We start from the raw sequence: 27,954 nt of genomic DNA, 5'->3' as shown, positions 1-27,954 counted from the left end.
TATCGATATCGCAGTATACAGTCATGTTATCGTGTATCGCATATTTTTCTAATATCGTGCAGCCCTAGTTTGGATTTGGCTACAGATTTAGTGCTGGGGCCTGTACTACAAAGCAGGGTTACCGGTACCTTCGAGAGTAACTTGGATCACGTGCAGTGTAACTTCTCTGTTACCATAGAGGTGTTTATCTTTCAACTAGACAATGTTTATCTTTGAACTGGTTCTAGCCTCTAGTCAAACAATATCCAGCCACAGTAAAGTGTGTGTGTCTGTATCTGTGTGTGTGCGCCTGTGTTCATTTATGCATGATTACTTATTGTATAACGCCGGATGAGGAAGAGAACTCGCACACCAAGAGTTGCCGATGCAGGAAAGGTGTTCAATCCATCAACTTGAACAGAAATAGACAACCTCATGGGCTGTAAAGGCTCCTCGGACCATAGGTTCACCTTCCTACCCATGCCATAGAGACAATGTTAAGCTTTGAAGTGGTCCCAGCCTCTAGTCAAATAATATCTAACCACAGGAAATGTTTTTGTGCGTGCGTGCGTGCGTGCGTGCGTGTGTGTGTGTTTACTTGCTTGCTTGTGCGTGCGTGCGTGCGTGCGTGTTTCTGTGTTCAGGATCAGAAGCGTATGGAGAAGGTGTCCAAGCGTGTGAACGCCATCCAGGAGGTGAAGGAGAGCGTGGGGTTGCTGACGCAGCTCCTGGGGGACTACAGCCCCGACACCTCCCAGAACAACAAGGACCTCATCAAGGTGGGAACCAGCTGATGACGCATACAGACACGTTAACACACACACACACACACACACACACACACACACACACACACACACACACACACACACACACACACACACACACACACATATAAGACCTCCCAGAACAACAAGATGGGATCGAGCTAACGGCTCAAACGGACACACTGTCTTCAGAGTGAGGAGTCCGCACACTTAGAATCCTTTTAGTTGTGTTTTATTTTTTCATGGCGGAATAACTTTTCGACCTCCAACAGTCTTCTTCAGATTACTCCTCACTCTGAAGACTTCGGTTGTCCTTCGTCCTGCACCTTTCCCTGGGATGTGCACAATCCTCTCCTTCGACTGCATACACACACACTAACATATGATTGTACAGGAAGATGTTAATTCCTGCTTGGCATTGCTGCCTGTCACACCTCCTCCGCTGCCCATGGGTCAGCTGCAGGGTCGTCAGTCAGGAACCACCGCTCATCAACGTTTCGCTCCTTAAATTCTGAAACGTCTCGCGTGTGGCGGAGCAGTGACAGGGACGTCTCCCTGTCGCCCCCTGCAGCTGAGAGGTGTTGTTCCCTGCAACTGTTGTCTAGGGGTTAGGTGTTATTCCCCCAGGTTCTGTCCTTCCTCCGCAGCCAGAGCCAAAAGCTCCCTTTTTCCACCTCCTCCGCCAGTTGCTTTGTTGCCCTCCTTAGCCCCCCTCCGGTGACTCCCACGTCCTTCAGGAGGCGTATGGTTGACAACCCCATGAAGCCTCGGCATCCGACCTCCACTGGGTAGATGGTAGTCTTCCAGCCCGCCTCCCGGCACTCAGCAGCCAGCTCGGAGTACTTGGCCTTCTTTCGCTCAAAGGCAGCCTCAATCCCTTCCTCCATTGGCCCAGTGAGCTCTATGAGGGATACCACTCTAACACTTACAGATCACGCCACTATACTGCCCTACAAAGGCAAAGTGCAGTAACTACACCACCATCGTAAATGAGAAAAATGCCTTCAGAGCCTTGGATTAGGTTGGATGTTGTACTTACTGCAAATTTGACATAGCAATTTCTCTAAAATGGGACTCATTTGGACCATTAGGCTTTGTGACAAGACAATGACAGAGTATTTTCAGTTTAAACTTTGAACTGTAGTTACTGCACTTTGCCTTTGTAGGGCAGTATACATACACTTTACATTACATTACATTACATTTAGCTGATGCTTTTTTTATCCAAGGCGGCTTACAAGTTTCTTTGTAATTACAGGGTATTGATATTTACACTCCCTGAAGCAATGTGGGGTTTGATGCCTTGCTCAAGGGCACTTCAGCTATGGAGTGAGCTAGGGAGCGGAAGGGTGGGATTCGAACTAGCAACCCTCTGATCTAATGCCCATCGCCTTAACCACTAGGCCACGGCTGCCCACACACGCATTCACACCGTAGCAAAAAAAAAAAGTCGCTACCAAAGCAAGGTCACACACACAATAATATGTGGTTTAGCCACTTTTGCTTTACGGTGCACATTTGTTGTAATTGCTGAAGGTTATTGCAACAATACAATTCCACATTTGTGGCGTAATCATTTGGAAGTCATGATAATCAGGCTTGTGTATTAAGCACAGCACATGCAGTACAGCTCCCTCACACAGAGATTTGCAAATTATCACCTCAGCGTTTTCATGTGCCAAATGTTTTCATACATCTAGTACTACGGTAAGTAACGGGATATCTTCTTGGAACTGTTCTGTTCTGTTCTGTTCCACCACTTCTTCACTTCATCAGTTTCTACAGGAGTTCACATCTCTGTAGGGATGCACCGATACCACTTTTTTGAAAACCGATACAAGTACGTGTACATTAATGTGTGTACTTGCCGATACCGAGTACCGATACCGAGACCTTTTACCACCAAAATACAATGAAAATAAATGCATGGCCTTGTTTTTTTCCACCCACCGGTGATATTTGTATTGTCCATTTCCATGTAGATTTAAATGTTGGTAAATGTATGAGGTGGCACTTCTTTCCATGCTGCTTTCAAGTCCACAGAACGTTACAAGATTTTGCATTGTTTTGTGTAATAGCAGTATCGTTCCTGGTATCAGCAAGTGCTTGATGAGTACGAGTACGAGTATGATGAGCAGTATCGGGTGCCGATCGGTGCATCCCTACATCTCTGAAAGTGGAAACTGTAGACCACATCCCTCTTCTCTTGTCAGGGTCTGAATAGGTGTGAGAGTTATTATGGTCACGTTTTCATTGGTCGAAACTCTTTTGATGGTTAGAGCATTGTAACTTCTTAGTGTGAGAACTCGAGATAAGCAGAATGGTACCAGAGATCTTATAGACAGGGATACGTCATTCTAGTTCTTTTCTGGTATCCACTTTATGTCGGGTGAACACCCCTTTAGGAGACCTTCGGTTAGGAGACCTTCGGAGTCCTGAGGTTGAGAATAAATTGAGTCCCCTTAGCGCTGTAGATGGCGGTATCGCAAACACCTCAAAAATAGAAGAAGGAAGGGACAACGCCCCCTTAAGAGACCCAACTTGAGCACACTCTTTTGCATTGGTTGGGCGTGTTTTGAATCCTCTTTATTACTGATCCAACCTCTTTGATGGTACTCTGATGTTGGTGATTAGTCAAGGAGCAGGAACTGGTCTGAAAGAAACAGAGGGGAGGGGTGGGGGGGTACATAAAAAAAAAAAAACAGGGAATGACATGCAAAGACATAGGAGATATTGAAAAGTGATATAGGAATATTTAAAGTGCATGGGATGTACAGAAATGTAGTAACATTGTGCAAAGTAAACAAGGGGGGTAGGAAGGCCTGATAGTGGAGTAACTGTAAAGTGCTAGTGCACATTCAAATCTCATGAGCCTGATTGCTGCTTGCTGATTGCTGCGTCCATGCAGCGCGAGGCACTTGGGTCAATGTTGCATTACCCAACATGCAACATCAATGGTTTAAAGGGACACTGTGCAGGAAATGGTCAAAAAGGGTACTGCAACTATGCTGCTCATGGAAATTGGGCTGCCTATTGCCAAATTTGCTCTTTACATGAAAGTTTACTAAGTATTAAACACATATTTTCTAGTATGGTCCAAGTACAGTAATTTTTGCAGCTAAAAATGACTATTTTTGGAAATTCAAAATGGCGGACCATGGAGAAGATCCCCTTTTCATGTATGAAAAGTGCAATTTTTCCAGTCATAATGAATACTTAGAATTTGATGGTGGTGGTAAGTATTCATGAAAAAGCTAACATTAGTGAATGGGCAGCATGAATTCTGGAAATAAACAACAACAAATCTCACAGTGTCCCTTTAAATATTGGTATGTGGTGAAGGCAGCGTTCGAACCTGTACTGGGGTGAGAATGGTTCTGGGTTTGTCGCCATTCGTCCTCTTGTAGTCTCTTAACTGCCTCAACTCACTCACACGCTCCTTACATGCCTTTCACACACACGACACACACGACACACACACACACCAGCGCCAATTACCTCCACACCACGTCTGTTTTGCTGTTTATTGTGGCCTAGGGGTTCAGGATTCCCATGGAAACCGCTCGTTAATTATCCTTGTGAAGCCACCTGATAATTAGCGATCAGTGAAATCAAAGGCCAGACGGCTGAGCCATTAAAGTGCTCCTGTAGAGGCATCCGTGTTTTATTACACTCTTGAAAGCCAGGACTTACTTGTAAATAAGACTTGCTTGTGTGACGGAGGTGTTCCCGCACAGTTCACCCCCCCCGCTCGGGGACACGAATCTGCCACCTCATCAACTAGTGTACATCGATTCGGGAATGGGAGGCACAGTATGAGACCGCTGAGCTAAAGGGCCGGGCTGGGCTGATAGCCCAACGCTACTGTATGAGGCTTCTGGAGGGAGGTTTACTTATGTTCCATAGAGTGTAGTGGAAAGTGTGCACATCCAGCAAAAAAGCATCAGCAGGTGCCACATCAAAAAACTGTCACATGTAGGAGTGGGAAAGGATCTGGACACTGCTTGCAAAATACTTAATTTATTAGGAGCAACGTTTCGATCATAGATCTTCTTCAGGCATCTTGTTACTTATGTTCCATGCCACACTCTGCTAGTTGGCCTCCGTTACACTTGTAAATGAGGCAGCTGATGAAGGCCTGGTGTTCACAGAGATGCCAAGCTGCTGACTCCTAGCAAAAAAAACGTTTTAAAAGTGCACAGAGTAGGATGGTAGTCAGAGTAGGTCTTGCTATGCAGGTCTTGCCCTCCTAGTGACACAACACCTTCAGCGTTGCTACTAGTCAGGTCAAGAGCAATGCAGCAAGTACTTTCTGTGCTACTGAAATATCGGGAACTCCTCCCACTTTGTTGGGAAACAAACAACCAGTAGCAAACCAAGGGAAGTGGGTCAACCATGCCGGTTGGGAAATGTTAATTGTTATGCTCTTGGTCAGACCAAGTCTCGAAGAGATTTGAAAGTCGATGATAATCAGTCTAGGTATTACAACTATGCTGATCATTGAAACTGTGCTGCCTACTGCCAAATTTGATCCTTTCATGAATATTTTACCAAGAATTAAACAAACATTTACTAGCATGACAAAATGTCAGTACGTTTTGCAGCTACAAATATTTGGAAATTCAAAATATTTTTTAGTTTGGCCCAAGTACAGTCATTTTTGCAGCTAAAAATGTCTAATTCTTGAAATTCAAAATGGCGGACCAATGTGTAACAATGATGTCTTCTCTGTGAATGTGTGTCCATGTTGTACCTGCATGTCAATCTAAGCTTGACACATGTGTGATCAATAGCAAATAAGATGGTGTATGATAAGAATAGAAATAATAAACATTAGTCTGCATGTTTGTGTGTGCAGGACTTGTACCAGCGTTGTGAGAAGATGAGACCAACCCTCTTCCGTCTGGCCAGCGACACAGAGGACAATGACGAGGCCTTAGGTACAGACAACCACACGTTCTGCACCATGACCGTCACATGCACTATTGTTGAGTAAAAACACTTTGTGATTCAGTTGTAAATGAATTGAATCAAAGTCAATAAGGTTGTATTTGTGTTAGGACAATGACGAGGCCTTAGGTAAAGATGTCCACACATTGTGTACTCTATCACAGGGTCTCCGCGGATCCTTAAAAAGTCTTATAAAGTCTTACTTTTAATATTTGTTTTTTAAGGTCTTATAAAGCATTATATTTCGCCAATTTTTGGAAGTGTGGTATTATATTTACGTGGGAGGTCTTATATTTCCCCTCGGTAGCTTGAGTGTAAGAAAAAGGTCTATTTTTTGACGCTATAAACCTTATTTAACCGGCATACGTCCCTTATCAAGATGCGGAAAAGTAGATGAAACTGATCTGTGTTTGTGGCGCAGCGCAGCCCGCTGGCCACACAGCGGGGGGCAGCCGCAGACCTGTGGGCGCAGCCAGAGCCGTCTAGCCTACTTGCATGCTCTATTAGAAACAGTCGAAAAAGTGGTCGAAAAAATATGAACGTGAATCTAGATGGGTAGATAGATGCACGTTCAGTGTAATGTGGCTTGAGGACAAGAAATAAAACGGTCAGGTGCTATCCAAAGAAACGTCGGAATATGAAGCTTGATGTTAACTGTGTCGGGAGGACGCATAGCCTAATCAGTCGTTGAGTGTAAGTTTTAAATCTTGTCTATCGTAAGCATGTTAGCCATGCCCTCGCGTTTGGGTAGAAGCGTTTGCTAAATGTAAAGGGTTCATTTCATAAAGTCCATTATGACCGTATTCGAAAATAAATGTTCCTTCATACAATAGCCTACACTTTCAAAATCACCTCTAGGTACGTGACAGGCTATTTGAGACCTCTGTCAAATGCAAAATGATTTCGTTAACATGATGGCAGCATGAGGAAGTGAGCGCGAGGCAATACGAAATCGGATGAGTAACAGAATATGTACGAAGCCAATGATCTGGCGAGGTGCGTAATGTCCAAATCGGTAACCAGATGGGCAACGGTAAACGCGCTAAATGCTTGTTATGGACATGCTGGAAATCGCTTCCAAGTTGTGCGCTGTTTGTTGAGAACAACAAACTACAGACAGGCTGCTCAAATTAGAACGCTTGCTTCTGCTACCCGTCTCTGATAAAGCGAGCTGGAGGAGGAGAAACGGCACTCAGAGTAGTCGTACATTTAACCCTTTTGACACCAGGTGTCATCTCTCCTAATAGCAAAGTGCATTCAACTATTTATCCATCAGAAATGATGAATTGTTGAGCCATTTTTAATGTGTACATTTAAAGGCATTTGATGAACATTCATCTGAGTTTTCCATAGGCCGTCAAAACATGCGTGGGACCCTCAATTAAATGCCAGTTGTCAGTTAACTGACCATATGCATGCATGGTGTCTGTAGGCCTACAGATCAGTTACACCTTGCTACTGCTTACACTGTGTTTACACTAGGCTACACTATAAAAGTACAGTAGTCATATAATATTGTTTATTATATATAATTATGTACTAGGCCTACATTTCATTATAGCAATGCAAACTAATAACATTAGCAATATTGCAATGCCTCACCCCGAGCGGTGGTCTTATATTTTATCATCAGAGGTCTTATATTTGTCTTAAAAAGTCTTATATTTGGTGATCCAAAATGTGCAGAAACCCTGTATCAGTTCCTGCACCATGGCACATACACGATTTTTGAGTTAAAAGAAATCGTAATTCATTCGTAAATGAATCAAAGCATCAACCCCAACAAGGTTGTATATATCGCACCTAACACACGCATTTGGTTGCAGTAATGCACGTAAAATTGACATGAAGTACGCAAGTTAATGCGCTCATGCACAAATCGTGCCAGCACATGCGTATCCTACAGCAAGCATACAGAGGGTCTTAGAGTGTGTCTTTTTAGCCCTAAATCATCATTTCAGACAAACTGGCTGTTAGTTGTGTTGCTAATATACTGTGATTTATATCCTTGGTTGTAAGTCACGTTTTACAAAAGTAAGTAAGTTTAATTTATAAAGCACATTTAAACAGCAAGGACTGACCAAAGTGCTGTACAGTGTCAGACTAAAATTAAGCAATACTAAACATTTGATTAAAAACAAGACAGTCAACAGTAAGAATAAAACACATAAGATACAGAAGGCCTTCCACAGTGAATAAAAAGGCAAGATAAAATTACATGGATAAATAAAAATAAGTAAATAAAAATAAGCATCTGGCAAATGTAATGTAATGTTGTGTAATATTCATGTGGTCTTATGGTGGTGTTTGTGGTCCTCTGCAGCTGAGATCCTGCAGGCCAACGACAGCCTGACGCAGGTCATCAACATGTACCGCCAGCTGGTGACAGGAGAGGACGTCAACGGGGACAGCTCATCTACGCCTCAGCTCAAAGGTCACGCTCCTTCCTGTACAAAAAGCCCTATATCCTCCTCACAACCTATAGGTCACACTAGACAGAGAGAAGTCATTCTAGTTCATTTCTGGTATCCACTTTCTGTCAGGTGAACGCCCCTTTAGGAGACCTTCGGTTAGGAGACCTTCGGAGTCCTGAGGTTGAGAATAAATGGAGTGCCCTTAGCGCTGTAGATGGCGGTAGCGCACTTCTCGTACAAACACCTAAAAAATAGAAGAAGAAGAAGGAGGGGACAACGCCCCCTTAGGAGACCCAACTTGAGCACACACTTTTGCATTGGGTGGGCGGGTTTCGAAGCCTCTTTATTACTCCACCCTCTTTGCCTATATCCTCCTCACAATCACAACCTTTAGGTTAGGCTCTCTCTAGTACAAAAGGCCTACATCCTCCACTCTCCCTCCCGTAGTAAAAGCCTATATCCTCCACACTCCCTCCCGTAGTAAAAGCCTATATCCTACCTGCTCCTGCACCTTACAATCCGTTGCATCAACAAGAATGACTTCCGGGTAGTTCAAGTAATGAAAGGAGGAGTGCTGGAGCCATGTAGACAATGGCCTCTTTTATATGACGTTTTTAATTCCAAATTAATCATTCGTAATTAAATGGTTCCGTTGAGCTTACATTGCACTTCCATGTCATTCCGAATTGTGAATTCAGTTTTATTCTCAATTAAGTTGAGTTAATTCTGAATTAAATGTCTCATCTAAACCATTGTTTACATTTCATTTAGAAAGGTGCAAGAAGAACATTTCAACATGGCGAACTGATTGTGATGAAGACCCCATGTTGAAACCCTCAAAAGTTAAAGGGTTTATGAAACGAAAACAAAGAAAAGGAATTGGACCATTTCCAGGACAGATTCTGACAGTTCTAAGCCTTGTGAATAAAATGGGATATTGTCTGGGTGATATTTTGTCCTAAAAGTCATGTTAAAACGTTCCCAAAAAGTGTTATGTTCGTTTTTTTGGTGACATGCAAATTTTATGCAAATGATATGCGTGACATAAAAGGGGGGAGTTCACCTCATGCCACCTTGTTCAGATCAATGGCGGCTAGTACCAAACCAAAGCGCAGTGTCAAGCAGTGTGTTGCTGGAGGGCCGAACGGTGCCAGCTGCAAAAATGGCTACTTGACAGAAGGAATATCTTTGCACAAGTTCCCTTCTGTGAAGAATGATGGAACTGTGGCCAACTGTGGAGAAGGCTAAAACAAAGGCTCTGTGGATCCAATTCGTACGCAGGTACCGGCGTGGCAGCTTTTGTGATATGCACCGGATTCTCATCCGCCCTGTAGGCTATCTGCTTGTAGGATAGACTGAGTAAAGTTAAGTATAGGGTACAGTTGGGCTAAATCAAATATGCCCGTGTAACAACAAGACTCTGATCTAATTCCAAAGTGTAGGCATAACATAAATGACAGCCCCAAAACATTTGCTGACCATATCGAAGATTGTGTAATCTCTGTTTATGTTGACATCCGCTTCCTGCCATACATTTGTCCCACATCGCTTGCCATAGCCTCGTACAAGCAGATGTACATGTGGATGAGAATTCCGGTGCATATCACAAAAGCTGCCACACCGGCGTGGTTTTGAAGCAAGCTCATGGTCACTGTTGTGCTCGGCACATTTCCACCCCTCGTGCTTCACCACAAATGTGGAGATCGCGGGCATGGTTGGACTGAAGAGAATGCTATTGTCTCAAGCAGTTCCAACAATTGACATCGCCGGCGTGCAGACTGAAACTGCCCCTGTAACTGCTCGTGCACTGCTTTGCTTTAGGCTACGTTTTACCTTGTCCATCTGCTTTGTATGTTGTTTTCAGGAAAGGGTAATGCACATTACATGCCAAACCGATGCAAATGCTCTCGGGATATGCAGTTTTTGTTGATTGCCATTCAACTGGTCAATAAATTGGTTTTGGGATATCCACGCTTCAGCCTCCGTGGTGCTCTCGGTCGAGGACAGCCAACTCACAGACTGGGCTACTGCTTAGCGAATAAACGGAGATGCATATAGCGTAGGCCTACTTTTTTTCTCTCTTCTTCTTTTTTAGGATTTCGGGGCTGCTCCAACAGCCTATTACCTCCGTTTTTTCTCTAGTTGATAATATTTTTGCATGTACATGCATTTCAATCACACTATATCGCGCAATTGAATCAAAATGCCCCCCATTTGTCAACAAATACACACGCCATGTCATCTTTGGGTCATGGCAAAGCGCCCTTAGCAACCGTAACCATAAAGAAAACAAACTGTCAGGCTAGGTCAACAATCGTCACTTCGCCTGTCAGACATGTCACTTTCTGCAGATGTATCAGTGCCTCTGAAATAGATTTGTGCTGCTGTTTTTTTTCTCATGAGGTTGGATGTGTGGTTTTTCGACACGCTGATGTTTGTATCAGAATTTTGGTTCCTTTATAAGATGTGGGTCCATCAAATGTGTGTTGTTTTCTCAGATCGCCATACTAGCAAACCAGGGACTCTCCTCTTTGATGTCACAGCCCAGCTCATTAGTCACACCAAATTTCACAGAATTCACACTTTGAGTTGCCATTTTCACAAGTTCCTCCAGGATGATTGGGTTCAAAGTCTCATCGATGCTATCAGAAAAAAACAAGGCTTTAATGGGAATGACCGTTTGTTTTCGTTTCATAAACCCTTTAAACACTCGGCACGCTTGCTGCGAGCCGCGAATTACGTGAGTCAGCGTGAGCAACCGACTGCACATGCTTGCTTTAAAAGCAGTAGACCAACACGCAAAATACTGGCGGTGTCGTCCAGGAGGCAGAGAGCACAGCATTGCGATAAGGAAATTGGGAACACAGACTGTGAACAAAACAAAATAAGTACTCCCCGGGCAAGGAGACGATACTGATACTTCTTTATTTGCACGCTCAAAGTGCAATGGGGAAGTATGATCGTAAATCGAATGTTTGTAATTTCGGACAAGCTCGAGACGGTCTTGAAAAGTTGTCGCCATCAACGTTTTCCCCAGAAGCACTCGTATTGAACTGTGCAGTCTTTTTTCACGATCGCCCCCAGCGAGTTTGAAGATATTGCTAACGCACTTGTTTGGTTGCAGTATCTAACGCATGTAAAATTGGCATGTATTGCGCAAGTTTACTTGTTTATGAACGAATTGTGCACGCGCTCGTGGATCCTACAGCAAGCATACCGCCAGCCTTAAGCTGGGCTTACACTTTGCGACTTTTGTCCCGATTTTGCCCAGATTTGGCACTCACACGACTTTTTGGGAGTCGGGCCGATTTCTTCCTCAATCGCAGGTCAATCGCGAGTCTCGCATCGTGCAGTGTACATGGGGTAACGACAAGCGATTTTGCCTCACGATCGTGCAATCGCAGGGTCGCAAGAAAATCAAAACTGTTTGAAATCCTGGTCGTGCCTCCTGACTAAATCGCACAGTTAAAGCAGTGCTACGATCCGATTTGACACAACACATGCACAAGTTATAGGGCCGTGCGATCCGCTCCTGATCGCGTCCTCATCTCCACCTCAGGTGCGCATGTTCCCTTCTCTGCAGCCCCGGGAAATACGCGTGTCGTTTCGCACAGTCGGACCATTCTGCTCGCATCCGACTGTCGGCTCGTATAGTGTGAGGACGTGAGTTGTGAGATATGAACTTTTAAATTGCGAAATTTCCTCGTGCAGTGTGAGCAGCAGCTTAATATCCACGACTGAAAATATCGCACAGTGTATGTCCGGCTTTAGGCTCCCTCCCCTCACAGACTTGAATTGACTTGACAATGAGGCAGGTCTAGAAAGCAGCCATAGGCAGGCCAAAAGGACGTTTTTTTTCAAACCCATTTGTATGTAGCTGTAAGTAGTTGCATTGAATGGGTGGATTCCAATATGCAGACTTCCGTCCTCCCTTGCTCACTTGTCTGCTTGTGACCTCATGATGATGTCACTGACAACACAAAATCAATTCAATATCTTGCAAAAGCACAATTTTAATGTCATTTTCTCATTTGCAATTGGGATGGTAACTGAAAAACAGTCCCTCAAAAGCTGTTGTGGCTAAACTGACAGCTGGGAAACTTTATTGTTTTCTCCATGGAGGCATGGCCAAGAGGCGGGGCGAGGCCACAAGCACAAGTTGAGGACGAGAGTGTACATATTGCAACGCACTCAACATCTTCTCTCGTCTTGTCTTCTTGTGTGTCCTGCTTTCCATGCAGGAAGTAGCACGGCTCTGCTGGACCTGTCGGGCCTCGACACCTCCCCCTCCGCCCCCGGCATCCCAGAGTTCCCCTCGCAGCCCCTCCCCTCCTGCTCCCCCGCCGCCGCCACGCAGGAGATTGGCATCAGTCTATTGGACGACGAGCTGATGTCGCTCGGTACGTAACTGTCTCTCTCACACACACACACACACACAAGCTGATGTCGCTAGGTACGGAACTCTCTCGCTGCCTGCCCTGGACCTCCCACTGATGAAACACACACGCACACGCACACACACACACAAGCTGATGTCGCTAGGTACGGAACTCTCTCGCTGCCTGCCCTGGACCTACCACTGATGAAACACGCACACGCGCACACACACACACACACACACACACACACACACACACACACACACACACACACACACACACACACACACACACACACACACACTTTAAGCTTAATTTAAAATGAAAGCTTACACGCACAAATCTGACAAATTTCACACGTTTCGTTGAAAACAAATTATTACACCAATTATTACTGTAACTGTAATATACTGTACTGTAACTATTTTTGGCTCATTGTGTGTGTTTGCTTGTGTGTGTGTGTGTGTGTGTGTGTGTGTGTGTGTGTGTGTGTGTGTGTGTGTGTGTGTGTGTGTGTGTGTGTGTGTGTGTGTGTGTGTGTGTGTGTGTGTGTGCGCGTGTGTGCATTTGTCAGGCCTTACTGATGGTCCCCCCGCAGGCTCTAACTTGGTTTCCCAAAGTGGAGATGCCACGACGTGGAACACTTTTCAGGTTGGCACTGATCTTACACACACACGCACACACACACAAAAAGGGCATTTATTTTACATACAGACCGACATAGGCTGCATAACCAGCAGACAATATGACCCAGTCCGACAGGCGGACAAAGATGCGTCCCTCTATGCACTGCCGCCTTGTGGACACGGGAGGGAATAACAATTGAAAGAATGCTTTTCAGACGGATGGACATACCCTCTTATATAGGACGCATCTAAAAAAGCCATTGTTCTTAATATTATTATTGATGGGCAGTGATTTATTATGGTGGATGGGCAAAAATGATCCATTAGTTATAATCTAGTTCTGAATATTCCAAATAACTTGTTTTGCCTGTCCAATTCAGCTAGGTGATTGGCTGGTTGAATGATCACCTGGTTAAATTGGACAGGGAAAGAGGGAGTTTGGGAAAGAAGCTGTTTTTAGATCTGTTTGTTCTGGCTTGTATTGACCTGTGTATTATTGGAAAACTCATTTATGGCCCTGTCATGGTAGGGCACTCGTCTGCCATGCAACTGACCCTCCCCCCCCCCCCTTTTTCTGCTGTTTCCTTTCCCTTCGCTTCCCCTTCTCCTCCTCCTCAGTCCTCCGATAGTGTGGACACGGCTGCTCCGGTTGCCACCACAGCGGCGGCGGCGGTACTGCAGCCTTCGGTGATGCCGGCGGCCCCTGCTGTGGCGCCCTCTGGTGGTGTGGTGGTGGCCTCGTCACCCTCCAAGGCCCTGGATGAGCTGGACCTGCTGGGCAAGACACTGCTGCAGCAGTCCCTCCCTCCAGAGAGCCAGCAGGTCAAATGGTAAACACTAAGACATAGGGCTGCACAATCAATCGGAAATAATCGAAAATCATGATAAATTAGTGAAATCGAAGTCGACATTTTAATTGTGATTTAATCGTGGCAATAGTGACCTACCTTTGAGAGCGTCCTTGACGCCAGAACATATTGACAGGCTGGTGTTTCTGGCCAGAAATCTGTCCACCTAAGTTTCATGCTATTGCCTTTACATAATTATTACAATTCATTTTATTTTGCTCATCCCGTATAAAATTCATTCTTGGTTATATTTCATCTTGTTATAATTTTGAAAAAAATCTGCGAAATTCAATAATCGTGATTAATAATCGTGGTTACGATTTTGACCAAAATAATTGTGATTATGTTTTTTTTCCTTAATCATGCAGCCCTACTAAAATAGCTCCTCGTATCTGTGGAAATAAGGGCATCCGTCTGGACAGCTCTGCTCAGAAGTTTACATAGCCTAGTAGAATTCTCTTCTTTTTTTTGTGCAGTTTTTCAGAGCATACTGCATGCAGGCCAAATGGTAAAAGCTCATGTGCTATTTTTGATGAGGTCTGTTTGCTTTGCATTTTTCTTTCTTTAGATTTGAATTTGTCTATTCTCTGTCCATTTCCAGATATTCTGTTCCTAGTAGTTGGGGGGGGACTCGTATGGGAGTGAGGTTTAGGGGGGTGAGTGTAACGGAAGCCAACTAGCAGAGTGTGGCATGGAACATTAGCAAACCTCCCTCCTGAAGCCTCATACAGTATCGGTAGTGCTGGGCTATCAGACTGGTCCATAAGTCCAGCGGTATCGTGCTGTGACTCCCATTGACGTGGTGGTTAGGTTATGTGCAGTAATACATCCAGTTACATATGAAGGGTTTATTTGCAAAACGATGTATCTCAATTTTGTAGAATGTTTGTAAATTGACTTTTTTGTATGGGATTTTTTGCATTGCAAAATTCATTTTATATAGGTCAAAAAAGTATGTTCTCAAAATATTTGAATGGTAAGAATTCACACATAGGTGATATGACCTCTGAACAGCCATTTCCAATAATAGAAATGCAAAAGTCAAAAAACGGAGATAAACCGTTTTGCAAATAATACGTTTGTGTTTTTTTTTCTCCAAAGGGACAAATTGCAGTTGCAGTCCAAGCCAACACTACGTGACCTCCAGACCAAGACCACAGCGAGCCCCAACGCATCCCCAGTCCCCGTCCTCCTGGCTCCCCTGGCCTCCGAGCCGCCCCCCCCAGCAACTCTCCTCGACTCCCATCCGGCTCTCGACGCTCCCTCACTAGGCCTGACGACCAGCACTTCATCCCAGAATGACCTGATTTCCTTAGCTAATGTGAATGTACCATTGGAATCCATTAAACCTAGTAAGATTTTAGTTTTATTACTTCTTATCGGATAAACGAACCACTGGTCAAAAGACAGACTGAGATAGATAAAGGGAATATTTTTTTGTTTTTTTTAATAGTGGTTATTCTTTTGAAGGGGACAATTTTGTGTCAACTGAAATGGGTCAGACACCCAGGGCTCTAAATTAACTTTTTCCACCACCAGCCAATTTGGCTAGTGGACATTTTTTCTTACCAGCCAAACAGAAGTTCAACTAGCCATTTTTTTATCTCGCCAAAATAAACTATGCATTAGGCTAGTTTTTTTATTATTATTATGGTCATTTTGTTATACTATTTCTACAACACAGATACACTATAGGCCTGCATAGGCTAGCCTACTATATGCCTACATAATAAGCATATTATAGGCTATATATTTTTTAATTATTTTTTAACTTCTGCTTTATTTTTGACTTTCATTACTTAGGCCTAATCAATTTGATTAGTTTTTGTTCAATTCCTCTGAAAACAGCTGAATCACATCACACAAGCCACTCACATAAAAGACCTTTAACATACAGTAACCAAGCACACAGCCAAACCACACAGAAGAGATGAGAGGAAAAGGAGGGGAGAGAGGAGGAGTTCCTCTCTACCACGCGCAACAAAATGACAAGAAGCCTAGTTTAACTAAAAGTAAATAATATCTCGGGAATCTTCGCTTCCTTTGTTGCTTCCACAGCTTCGTCGTTGGTTGTTTTTTTGTCTTTACGATGGCGTGGGCTATCCAACTTAGTTGCGCCAGGACTAGTCGGAACATTTCAGAAGACAACTGAACTGACAGCTACGGTCACACTACTCTGAGAGTCAGCTCTCCTCCTCTGCCCTTGTCGCTATTTCGTTCCACAACCACTCATGTTTAACGTCACTATTATTACGGTTAGAATTACTACTAGCATTCACCAACACACAGAACCTTGCTCTAACCCCCGACACATTCTCATCACTCGCACAAAACATAGTCTACAGAACAGAAGTAGCTCTATGCATAATCTGCGTCCTGTTATTGAAACAGCCAGGGCCTCGCTGCTTCAAAAATGCAGCCTGTTACAGCAAGGTTCATATAGTAATAATAGCAGTAGTGATGTTAAAAAAGGTTGTAGCGAAAGCGACGAGAGCATAGGAGGAGAGCTGCCTGTCAGAATAGTGTGAGCGCAGCTTAGCTGACAGAAGGCTGGTCGTCTGAAATGTTTTCAATCCTGGCGCGCGCAATAGCATGGAGTTGCCGCTCTCTGCACTGGAAAGCCCACGGTGGGAGGCTACCTCGTGACGCTAGGGTCCATGGGTAATGTAGGAAATCTCGCCGTCTAACGTTCGTCAGAGCAGCGGTTTACCGTTCATAATTTACTGTACTCGGGCGCTACTAGCCAAATTGGCGGGTACGTATTTTTTTGTACTAGCCAAAATTAATTTTAATTTTTTCACCCGTGTTTGGCGGGTTGGCGTGTGTTAATTTAGAGCCCTGCAGACACCATCATCATTAATTAGTTCCCCCCCCCTCTTCATTTGAAGAGCTTCGTTACAAAATTATATCTATTTTGGAAAATTCTGTATTCGATTCTGCATTGTATTTGTATACGGTATGTAGAAAGTATGTCCTCAAAATATTTGAATGGTAAGAATTCACACATAGACGATTGGATGTCTTTTTGGAGTCATTTTCCAGTAATAAAATGCAAACGTCAAAGAGTGGCGCCGCTTACGTCATTTTGCAACAAACTCTTTTTTGTGTGTGTGTGTGTGTGTGTGTGTGTGTGTGTGTGTGTGTGTGTGTGTGTGTGTGTGTGTGTGTGTGTGTGTGTGTGTGTGTGTGCGTGCGTGCGTGCGTGCGTGCGTGCGTGCGTGCGTGCGTGCGTGCGTGCGTGCGTGCGTGCGTGCGTGCGTGCGTGCGTGCGTGCGTGCGTGCGTGCGTGCGTGCGTGCGTGCGTGCGTGCGTGCGTGCGTGCGTGCGTGCGTGCGTGCGTGCGTGCGTGCGTGCGTGCGTGCGTGCGTGCGTGCGTGCGTGCGTGCGTGCGTGCGTGCGTGCGTGCGTGCGTGCGTGCGCTTTCAGGTAGCATGTTGCCTGTGACGATATTTGACAAGCACAGTTTGCGGGTGTTGTTCCACTACGCGCTGGAGTGTCCGCCCTCGCGGCCGGACGTGTTGGTGGTGATCATCTCCATGCTGTCCTCGGCCCCCACGCCCATCACCAATATCCGCTTTCAGTCGGCTGTCCCCAAGGTACCGTCAACTGGATTTAGTTATTTTTAACCCTCCCTTATTCATTTGATATGAAGGAGAATTCTTGACTTGATAATCTCTCTCTCTCTCTCTCTCTCTCTCTCTCTCTCTCTCTCTCTCTTTCTTTCTCTGTTTTTTTTCTCTCTCTCTCTCTGCCTCTCTCTCTCTCTTTCTCTCTCTCTCTCCCTCTCTTTCTCGCTCTCTCTCTCTGCCTGTCCAATCTCTGTCTTTCTCTCTCTCTCTCTCTCTCTCTCTCTCTCTCTCTCTCTCTCTCTCTCTCTCTCTCTCTCTCTCTCTCTCTCTCTCTCTCTCTCTCCATTCTCCAGACCATGAGGGTGAAGTTGCAGCCTCCCTCTGGTACAGAGCTGCCGGCCTTCAACCCCATCCTCCCCCCCGCCGCTATCACCCAAATCTTGCTGCTGGCCAACCCTCATCAGGTAAGGCAGAGAAGAGCCGAGATGAGATGGGGCAGTATTAAGGGCCGTACACACACATCGCTGCTATTTACTAGCTTCTCGCTTGCTCGCCTACTCGCCACTCTATCATGGAACGTTTGCTGAAAGTTTCCGTGCCTTTAACTGCCAATGAACAGGCGAGAAGTACCGAACTCTGCATTCCAATTGGTTACTCGCTTACTCGCCTCGCTCGAAGATAAAATATTTTCAACTCGGGATCCGCCCACATTGCATCGCTTATACAGTACTCGCCTACTCACCTGCTAGTCTCGCTGAGTTCATTCGCTGAGCAAGTAACTAGCAGCGACGTGTGTGTACGGCCCTTTAATCACGTTGTCAAAAAAAAAGGTCTGAATTTGTGTTAAATATAAACACTTTGCCACAGTGGTTAGATGTAGATTTTTTTGTGAACTGGGAAAATTGTTATATACAACCCATAATATTATGACGTTCTCAGAATCTTGTGACTGCACATGCAACACAAAGACTTCGAGATGTGAAGCAGTGGAAGTCATACGAGTTTTGATGTACCTAAAACTATACAGTTTGCTATAGCTAGTTCTGGTAACTGCTGGTAACTAGTTCTGCTAACAGAGCTAGGTCTGGTAAGCTAGTTCTGGATATACACTATGATATTGACATTGATTGTGAAATTGATATTGATATTGGCTGTAGATACAAAGAGAGTGATGCATGATTAGGACCATAACACCTTTCTTGTATCTACTTATTAATTATTTGTAGTAATGTTGACAAACCATCAGTAATTTAAGCATTGTCTTGCATTTCCAGATGTGTTTTAGATTTAAGCAGTCTCTCATGTTGGTTATTAGGGCCCGAGCACCGAAGTGCAAGGGCCCTTCACCCTCTTGGTGCGAAGCCCTATTGTTTTTCGAAAGATTATTATTCTTATTATTCTAATCATCTTCTCCTTGTTCTGTTTGGTCTCATCTTGCAGTCTCTCATGATGGCTATTGTGTTTTGGTTTCATCTTGCAGGAGAAAGTGAGACTGAGGTACAAGCTGACTTTCGATTTGGGAGACGAGTCACATGACGAGTCGGGCGACGTTGAACAGTTCCCACCTCCAGAAAACTGGGGGAACCTTTAGGAGGACGGACCAGCTTCCAAATAAACGAACCCTATCTACTTCCTTACTACACTCTTTGCCTGATGGCGTGAACTTCATGCAAATACTCGTTGATGGTCCTGCTTTTTTTAAAAACCTGCAATCTTGTTTCCATTGCCCTCTGCTCTGCGCAGTCTCTCTGACGTTGCCTCGCTCTTACCTGTCTGAGTCTTGATCTAGTGTGTCCGTTCCTTTTCTTTCCTCCTTCATTCCAAAAATGATTTGCGATCATGAAATCAGCCATGTTCCTCTTGCTTGACTATTGTACTTGATTAAGCTATGTGGAAATGTAACCAACTACTACTACTACAACTACCCCCCCCCCCATTGTTCTGAGCAAAAGTTAGGCCTTTTTCATACTGAGCATATTTTGCATATGTGCACAGATTTTGTTTTGAGTCCGTGTCTGAATGTGCTACTGTTTGTATTTCCGCCCACCGTTTCCCGCTCACCGCGTCATTTACCATAGAAATGAAGTATAAAGCCTTTGAGCAGAGTTGTACAAAGTAGAAGTACTGTTACATATGTTATTACAACACTAGTGGTATGATGCTACGAAGTGAAAACCATGTAATATCATACCACTAGTGCTGTAATTAATGACGTTTATACAACTCTGGGGTGAGTTTCTCAAAAGAGAAGTTGTTAGCCTGTTAGCAACTTTGGTAGTTGCCAATGGGAAAATGCATTGAAAACAACAAAGTAGCTAATGTAGTAAGCAACTTTGGTTTTGAGAAATTCACCCCTGGGGTGCATTTCTCAAAACCATAGTTGTTTACTACATTAGCTACTTTGTTGTTTTCGATGCATTTTCCCATTGGCAACTACCAAAGTTGCTAACTGCTAACAACTACGCTTTCCAGAAAAGCACCCCAGAGTTGTACAAAGCAGAAGTACTGATACATACAGGTATGTAATTACAACACTAGTAGTATGATGCTACGAAGTGAAGACCATGTAATATCATACCACTAGTTCTGTAATGACACCTGTAAGAGTACTTTTAGTTCTACTTTATACAACTCTGCGTTTTGAAGTCTGGCATCAGCAGGCCTACCTAAGGAGGGGGCAGGGGCAAGTGGTGTGGTACTAGGGCTGCACAATTAATCGAAAAATTATCAAAATCGTGATAAAATAGTGAAATCGAACTCATGATTTTAATCGTGGCAATAGTGACCTACTTTTGAGAGCGTCCTTGAAGCCAGAACATACCGACAGGCTGGTGTTTCTGGCCAGAAATCTGTCCACTTAAGTTTCATGCTATTGCCTTTACATAATTATTACTATTCATTTTATTTTGCTCATCCCGTATGTAATTCATTCTTGGTTAAATTTAATCTTGTTATAATTTTCAAAAAAATCAGCAAAAATCAATAAATGTGATTAGTGATTATGATTTTGACCAAAATAATCGTGACTATGATTTTTTCCATAATCGTGCAGCCCTATTTGGTACCTACGGAGGTGGCAGGGGCAGGTGGTTTGGTGGCTAATTACACACAACGTCTTCAAAGGAAATCCAAACGATCCCTTTACAAGGACTGGAAGAGCAACATATCGTTTCTTTTCCTTTTTTCTTTTTTACTTTTTTTATTCTTCCCTGTTGTGAGTTTGTTAATGCACATGTTCACACTTCTTTTGCACATTATCTCCCATTCATACCATTTCTCATCTGTTACTGTAATGGCATTTACAAAAACAAAACAAAAACAGTAGCTCGACCACCAGTGTTGAAGACAAGGAAGGAATACGTAATATGCGAAGCGAAGGGGGAAGTCCTGCATCCTTTTCTGCTTTTTTGTTTGTTTGTTTATTTGTTTGTTTTGTTCGATTTATTCGTTCTTCTCCTATCGACACGTCTAGCTGACAGGCACTGATACCCAAAGGGAGGCTGGCCAGCCAGCCAGTGTGTTAACGTTGGATTTTGTTTTGTTTGGAAATCTACCGTATGTGCCTGATCTGAGTCTTTAGTTTCTTTCACATTCCTAGTTGCCGTCAGATTTCGTCTGTTTTTTCCCCGCACCTCTCTTCTTTGTTATTTATTACTGCTCCGTGTGGCTACATGTTGTGGGGTAGTGTTTTTGAGTTTGGTACTCCAGTTTGAAGAGAGAGAGAGAGAGAGAGAGAGAGAGAGAGAGAGATGGTGTTTCTCAAAATCTAGTGCACACACTTCCAAGTGTATTCAGCCTAATTAGTCACGCCCCGTGATTGGATACTCCGTAGAGTTCACCAAAGAGTATCCAATCACTGGGTGTGACTAATTAGGCTGATGCACTCGGAAGTGCGCGCACTAGGTTTTGAGAAATGCCCAGAGGGAGCTGATTGATTTTGCTAGGGTTATTTCTAGTTGGGAATCATGTTCTTCACACACTAATCATTACAACGCTCCAGGGACCAGGGGGTGGGGAACGGGGAAACAGTTGAGAGTGTATGTGTGTGTGTGTGTCAATGTACCAGATCTTAATGAACAGAAGAAAAACAATTGGAACTTGTCTGGACCTCTATCTCTGACCAGTGTGGCCTCCTGCCATCATGACATCTACTGTAGTGTTGCATTTCTTGGTAACACTTAACTTGACACCGGTATCATAAGCATGTCATTACAATGTCATAATAGTGTCATGGCACAGTTATGCATGTGTCATAAACATTGTGTCATTATCATAAACATTTCATGACTGTTGGCCTTAAGTGACTTTTGGTTATAACTGAATGTCATTTATGGCCAACAGTCATAAAATGTTGATCACATGGACATAATGTTTATGACTTATCTATGACTGTGTCATGACAGTATTATGACATGCTTATGACGCCGGCGTCAAGTAAAGTGTTACCCATTTCTCTTCCCCGAGCACCTGTTGGTTCTGCTCTGCTCCAACAGTCTAAGCGGGCCCTTCACTGAACTGACTTACAAACGCCAGCCGAGAGCGGCCCTTGTGTAATACTTTTTAAAATTCACCTTGTTATCCCGAGATAACGATATAATTAATTGGAGATCTCGAGAAAACAAAGTCTTTATTCCAAGATCTTGAGTATATAAAGCCTTTATTTCGAGATCTCTCTAATTAATTATGCAGTTTTTTCGGGAATTGAAAATGAATTAAAAGTGAATTAAAAAACATGATATGAGGGCCTCTCTCGACTTCCGTACTTATGTCTTAGAGACAGACAGACATAAGGCTGAGCAGGGAGGTTATGACAGGTTGTTCAGTAGTAAACCAGCGGTGCATCTTAATATGGGACCTTGCCTCCTCCACTTGCCTCCTCCACTCGCTTCTCGTCATGATGACATCACTGACAACAGCATTATATTTCAATATCTTGCAAAAGCTCAATTGTAGAGTATTTTTCTCGTTTGCAATTGTTATGGTGAATGAAAAACAGTCCCTCAAAAGTTGTTGTGGCTAGGCTGACAGCTGGGAAACTTTATCGTTTTCTCCACGGAGGAGGGGCCTGGAGGCGGGGCGAGGAGACAAGCGCAAGTGGAGGAGGCAAGGTCACATATTAAGACGCACTCCAGGTTGAGTTAACCTGGAGGTAGTGGCAAATCATATAATGGAAGAGCCTACAGTCCTCATTTTTTAACTAAATGACACCCAGGGGGCTATCTGTTATTCGGTCCACCACTTCATGTAGGCTGGCTGACTAAGGTTTATCACTTAACCATGATCCAGGAATATTCTCCTGGACACACAAGCTGAGCCTCAGCCAATTGGATCAAAGCGGCTCATGGTCGGCAGAGATTGGCCGCGTTCGTGACGCCGCAGTTTGCGCAGCGCACATGAGCACCTCACCACCATTTCAATGCATTTCTTTTTCCCGAAATGCATTGTAATTTCGCACTGCGCATGCACGCTGTGTGGAAATGCGTGGTCACAAACGCAGCCATTGAGCACGTTTGTGATAAAGCAGTGCTGCTTTTTGCTAGGCAGCAGGCATGTGCACTTTGCCAGTTGTCTTGCATTTTGGTTAGAATTTTCTAACCTCAATGCATCAAACTGGCAAAGAGTGCATGCGCACTGACTAGCAAAAAGCAGCATTGCTTCATCACGATCGTGTCCACTGTCAACCCCTGCTAACCCATTCCTGCCCCCCTCCACCCCTGTTAACCCTTTCCTGTACCACTCCACCCCTGTTAACCCTTTCCTGCCCCCCTCCACCCCTGTTAACCCTTTCCTGCCTACTCCACCCCTGCTAACCCATTCCTGCCCCCCTCCACCCCTGTTAACCCTTTCCTGTACCACTCCACCCCTGTTAACCCTTTCCTGCCTACTCCACCCCTGTTCTGCTGTATGTCCGCCTGCCCTGCAGTGCATTTCCCCAGCGCTCCGCTCACACACTACTCGCTCATCAACACCACCCCTCTCTCCGTCATCATCTTGCGGTCCAACATTGTAAATAGTATCGTATTGCAATTATGTACATTTGCCAAAAGAAATACAAAGATGCAAAATCATTATGGAGGGGAAAATTGAGAGAATGTAGTGCAAATATGTATTTAAGGGAAATAAAAAAAAAATATTCTTTTTCTTGGGGATTTAAAATGAGCCGGTTTGTTTTCTGTTTTTGTGCGAGCTTCAGACGGAGAGAAATGTGTCTTGATTAACCATGAATAATTGATTAATCATTGGTGGTGATCATGGATAATTGATTAATCATTGGTGGTGATCAGGGCCCTAAATTAACATTGTTCATCACCAGCCAGAATGGATATGACACCTTACTAGCTAAACACACGCAAAAAAATAGGTCAAAGTGGCCAGTAAGTCTGTCTTTTCTACCAGCCAAAATGACATTTCACTAGCATTTGACTGTTTGGCTGGTGTTTATTTAGAGCCCTGGTGGTGATTAAAAAAGACACGCCATGCTTACACAATAATAATAATTATTATTATTTTAAAAGCCTGATAACTCAATGGACTCAAACTCAATGGACTTCTAGCCTGATTATCATCGACTTTCAAATCTCTTCGAGACTTGGTCTGAGTCCAAGAGCAGAACATTTAACATTTTGCCAAACGGTATGGTTGACCCACCTCCCTTAGTTTGCTTATGTTTTTTTTGCTTCCTGACAAAGTGGGAGGAGTTCCCGTTTTTTTAGGAGCTCAGAATCGTGTTTGTATTGTTCTTGGCCTTACTAGAGGCAACGCTGAAGGTGTGGTGTCACTAGGAGGGCCAGTGTTGCCAGATTGGGCGGGTGCCCGCCCAATTGGGCTACTTGGGATGAGCGTCGGCAGGCAAAAATGGGAAAAATTGGCCATTTGGCGGTTTTTTAAGCCGTTTTGGGCCCATAGAAGTCAATGTAATTTGTTGAATTTGGGCGGAATTTAGCGCATTTTGGCGGTTTTTGAGAACCTTTTGGGCGGGATTTGGTCAGACACATCTGGCAACACTGAGGAGGGCACAGCCTGGCTAATGGACTTCACATGCCTACCTATAAAACAGCGAATGATTTGGTTCTGCCAAGCTGGACTAAAGCAACTTGTAAATTAGTCCTCATTAATGATGATAAGTTGGAACGTTACTATGCTTAACACACCATACCTCTGTTCTGATGAAAGATTGTTTTGTGGGGAAAAGAAAAGCTGCCACATTGATGATGTAATTTCCTGTTACGATAGAGGTGTAGGTGTAATAACATATTGGAAGACTTTTATGAAGCGCGATTTGCTCTCCAAATCACCTTCTTCAGTCAAAAATATCTATCCCAACCCACACAAAGTTACATGACTTGAAATTGTTGGAAATTGCCTTGGTCTCCAAACAAAGGCCTGTGGTCCAAATCTGGCCCGGCCATTGCAAACATTTGGCCCGCCATGAGGTCAGAACAAATGAAACTATAAATGCGTGTGATTTTCGATCACTAAAACTTCAGTGGGTCATCTCTCCAAAGCCATCACAGAGAGTTAGATCTTATGCTAACAGTCTCATAACAGACATTGACAAGAAGGGGAAAGGAACAGCGAAAACCAACTCTGTACAGAGTCCAGACATCTAACTTGTTTCTCATCGAGGTTGCCAGATGAGTCTGGTGATTTCCAGCCCAAAAAATGCTCAAAACCCGCCTAGAAGCACAAAACCCTGCCCAATTCTATTGATTTCTATGGCAAAAATTGGGCGTTTTTTTTTCTGCTAAATGACATTTTTGCCCGCACACGGCCATCCTAAGCAGTAGTGGTGTGGATCGGCACTGCCCTCCCGATCTGATTCGATCACGATTCGGGAGGTAGCGATTCGATTCGATCCGATTCTATGCGATCCGATCCGATCCAATTCTACAATGCATTGCAATGCATTACATTTCTACTGAAAGCAAAGCAAATGTTTAATCGGTCATGATGAGGCAATACAAGCAGCCAGATACTGAGCAATAATTTATTGGCTGTTTTCTGGATATGTATCTGCAGTCTGTATCTGTCTTGCAATGTTTTGAAGTGCTTTTATTTAATTTAACATTCATTTGCTCCCGAAATATCCATGGAAATAATTGAAACTTAAAAAAATTACCGGTTCGATTCTGGAACTTGCCGGATCGATTCTGGATCATCCATGCCCCGCATCGATTTGGATCGCCGAATCGATCATTGTTGACACCACTACTAAGCAGCCCAATTGGGCGGGAAGCAGCCCACTCTGGCAACACTGCTCATCGGGTTGGGGTGTTGGATTGGCCGGATTCGAAACGGAAGGCAGTGACTCGATGACTCTCCTCCTACATAAACCGGTCACTGATCAGATAGGTGAAGTTAGCTGATGAGGCAGTCCCTTACGGTTTGTAGGATTATATGACATGTAGGAGGACTTTACAGAACCAGAGAGGAAAGAAGAACAACGGCACTAACGAGTGCGCTGCCTTGACAGAGAACAGATGTTCTGCCGGATTTTCCTACATTGTAATATTTTCCTACGTAAAATTGTTTACAGTAAAATGCAAAACAGTAACACCAAACAGGGTGTTAGATTTAGGAGATGAAAGATATGAAAATAAAATTGCATGGTCATGGATACAAGTAGGCCCTACTACCAAAAACCTGGCTTTTTATTCAACTTTAGCAAAAGCGCTAGCATAACAAGTAAGTTAGCTAAGTTGCCAGGGCCACACTTCAATTTCTAAGACACACATACACAAATAATGATAATAAACACACACCTGTAGTGTAAATTGCAAATTAAAGTACTCTATTTATCTGTTCTCCGCTAATATTGCACAGTCTTAGGATCAGCTGGTGTTGACGTTTCATGGTCTGCGCATGCCCAATGGCGGTTTGTAGGATTATATGACATGTAGGAGGACTTTACCGAACCAGAGAGGAAAGAAGAACAACGGCACCAACGAGTGCGCTGCCTTGACAGAGACGGTTTAGGTCGAGACGGGACAGTCGCCGCCATCTTGTTGACGCATTCGGGGTGCTATTTCGCGAGTAGTGAGACCAGATCTGAGAGTCAATGGGAAAAAATGAATGGGGAAACTGAGTATAGGACGGGAGGGAACCCAGCGGTTGTGAAAACCATATGGTTGAAACCACCGTGAAAAAATGATCAATGTAGACTGTCTGTATATTCTAAAATGTGTCATGTTTCACATCAAAATACTGAATATTATTGACGTCAGAATAGCACACATCTATTATGCCTAACTGGTAGGTAGTAACTAACTGCACAACTCAAAATAAACATTTCCAAGTGGGGTTTGAGGTATCTGGGGTGTGAATATAATCAGTGGAAAACCATTTCTGCAGGCTTCAGCGTGGTAGGCCTAGTATATAGGCTACTTTTGGAGCCTGCCTGTTAAGAGCCAAAAGGGTAGCCAACATTGTAGGTCTCTTCTTTCCCTGACTCAACTCACGTAAATTCAGTCTAAATAGCCTATGCTTGTTTTGAGAGATTTAAGGCATGTAAAATCACCACAAATGTGTGTAATATGACCCACAAATAGGAAAGCACAGAGAAGTATACCTGAAGAAGGCTCTGCGCCACTATGCGTGGGTCCCTGATCATGTTTTTAACCTAAAATAGCCATGTTTGAATATAAGCTTTTTATATTTTTTGGACAAGAAAAGTGCCTTGAACCTAGTCTGGCGGCAAACGCCATACTCAATCACAAGTGTGATCGAGTCTGGGGACCAACTGTACATTATCTCGTAGGGAGGTGTGGTTTTCGTAGCCGTTGATTGGACGGCACGAGTGTCCATCACTCGCCAGAGAGAACCCATGCTGCCTTGCGCGCGATGACGTGTGTATATCGCGACGAGGAAATTATCTGCAAGAAGCCACAGAAATTGAAGAAGCTAAAACAGTCTAGAAATCAACAATGGCGCCAGACGATTTTTGCCGTTTGTGCAAGACAAATGAGAAGGACCACCATCTACATATGGACATTCAACTGACATGTTCGCAGTGAAAAAAGAAACAACTATTTCGAACAGGCTGGCGTTCCTACGCTTGATTGTATCCTCCGTGCCGGGACAGTCAAGGAGATGTTGTTCGCGTTGCGCCTCAGTCATAAACAGGCTCGGAAAGGATTCACCTAATATTCAGGCAATGGGAGGAAGAATTCAAAGACGGCAACGTCTCCAAAAGGCCACGCGAGCCAACGACACCGAGGGATTTGAAAAAGACATTGCCAAACCCACCGACTCCAAGTGCCAACTCAGGTATCCAGTTTACTCTGTTCAATCGCTCCAACTGGTAGCTCCAGCTCCTTAAATTCAATGCTCGCTCACTATTACATTATAATCTCTTCATAGAAAACAGTTCTTGTTTAGGTTTTCTTACTGATCTGCCATTAACTAGTCATTTAAAAAGTCCAG

At 44.0% G+C, this 27,954-nt stretch overlaps 1 protein-coding gene across 2 annotated transcripts in view; it reads left to right on the top strand.

Moving 5' to 3' along the window:
* Positions 1-19,380, top strand: part of gga1 (golgi-associated, gamma adaptin ear containing, ARF binding protein 1) — a 28,727-nt gene extending 9,347 nt beyond the window's left edge. For both annotated transcript variants that reach the window (XM_063196712.1, XM_063196704.1), the window contains exons 8-17: positions 624-758; positions 5,605-5,686; positions 8,020-8,130; positions 12,352-12,510; positions 13,064-13,140; positions 13,734-13,945; positions 15,065-15,315; positions 17,390-17,559; positions 17,886-17,996; positions 19,013-19,380. In XM_063196712.1, coding sequence (XP_063052782.1) covers positions 624-758; positions 5,605-5,686; positions 8,020-8,130; positions 12,352-12,510; positions 13,064-13,140; positions 13,734-13,945; positions 15,065-15,315; positions 17,390-17,559; positions 17,886-17,996; positions 19,013-19,123 — 1,419 coding nt within the window. In that variant the 3' untranslated portion in view covers positions 19,124-19,380. The remainder of the gene's footprint in view (positions 1-623; positions 759-5,604; positions 5,687-8,019; positions 8,131-12,351; positions 12,511-13,063; positions 13,141-13,733; positions 13,946-15,064; positions 15,316-17,389; positions 17,560-17,885; positions 17,997-19,012) is intronic.
* Positions 19,381-27,954: the final 8,574 nt, after the last annotated feature.

Source organism: Engraulis encrasicolus, chromosome 1 (assembly GCF_034702125.1).
Source record: "Engraulis encrasicolus isolate BLACKSEA-1 chromosome 1, IST_EnEncr_1.0, whole genome shotgun sequence".
Taxonomy (NCBI): domain Eukaryota; kingdom Metazoa; phylum Chordata; class Actinopteri; order Clupeiformes; family Engraulidae; genus Engraulis; species Engraulis encrasicolus.
Note: the sequence above shows the minus strand (reverse complement) of the source record. Positions and strands in the feature narration are given on the sequence as shown.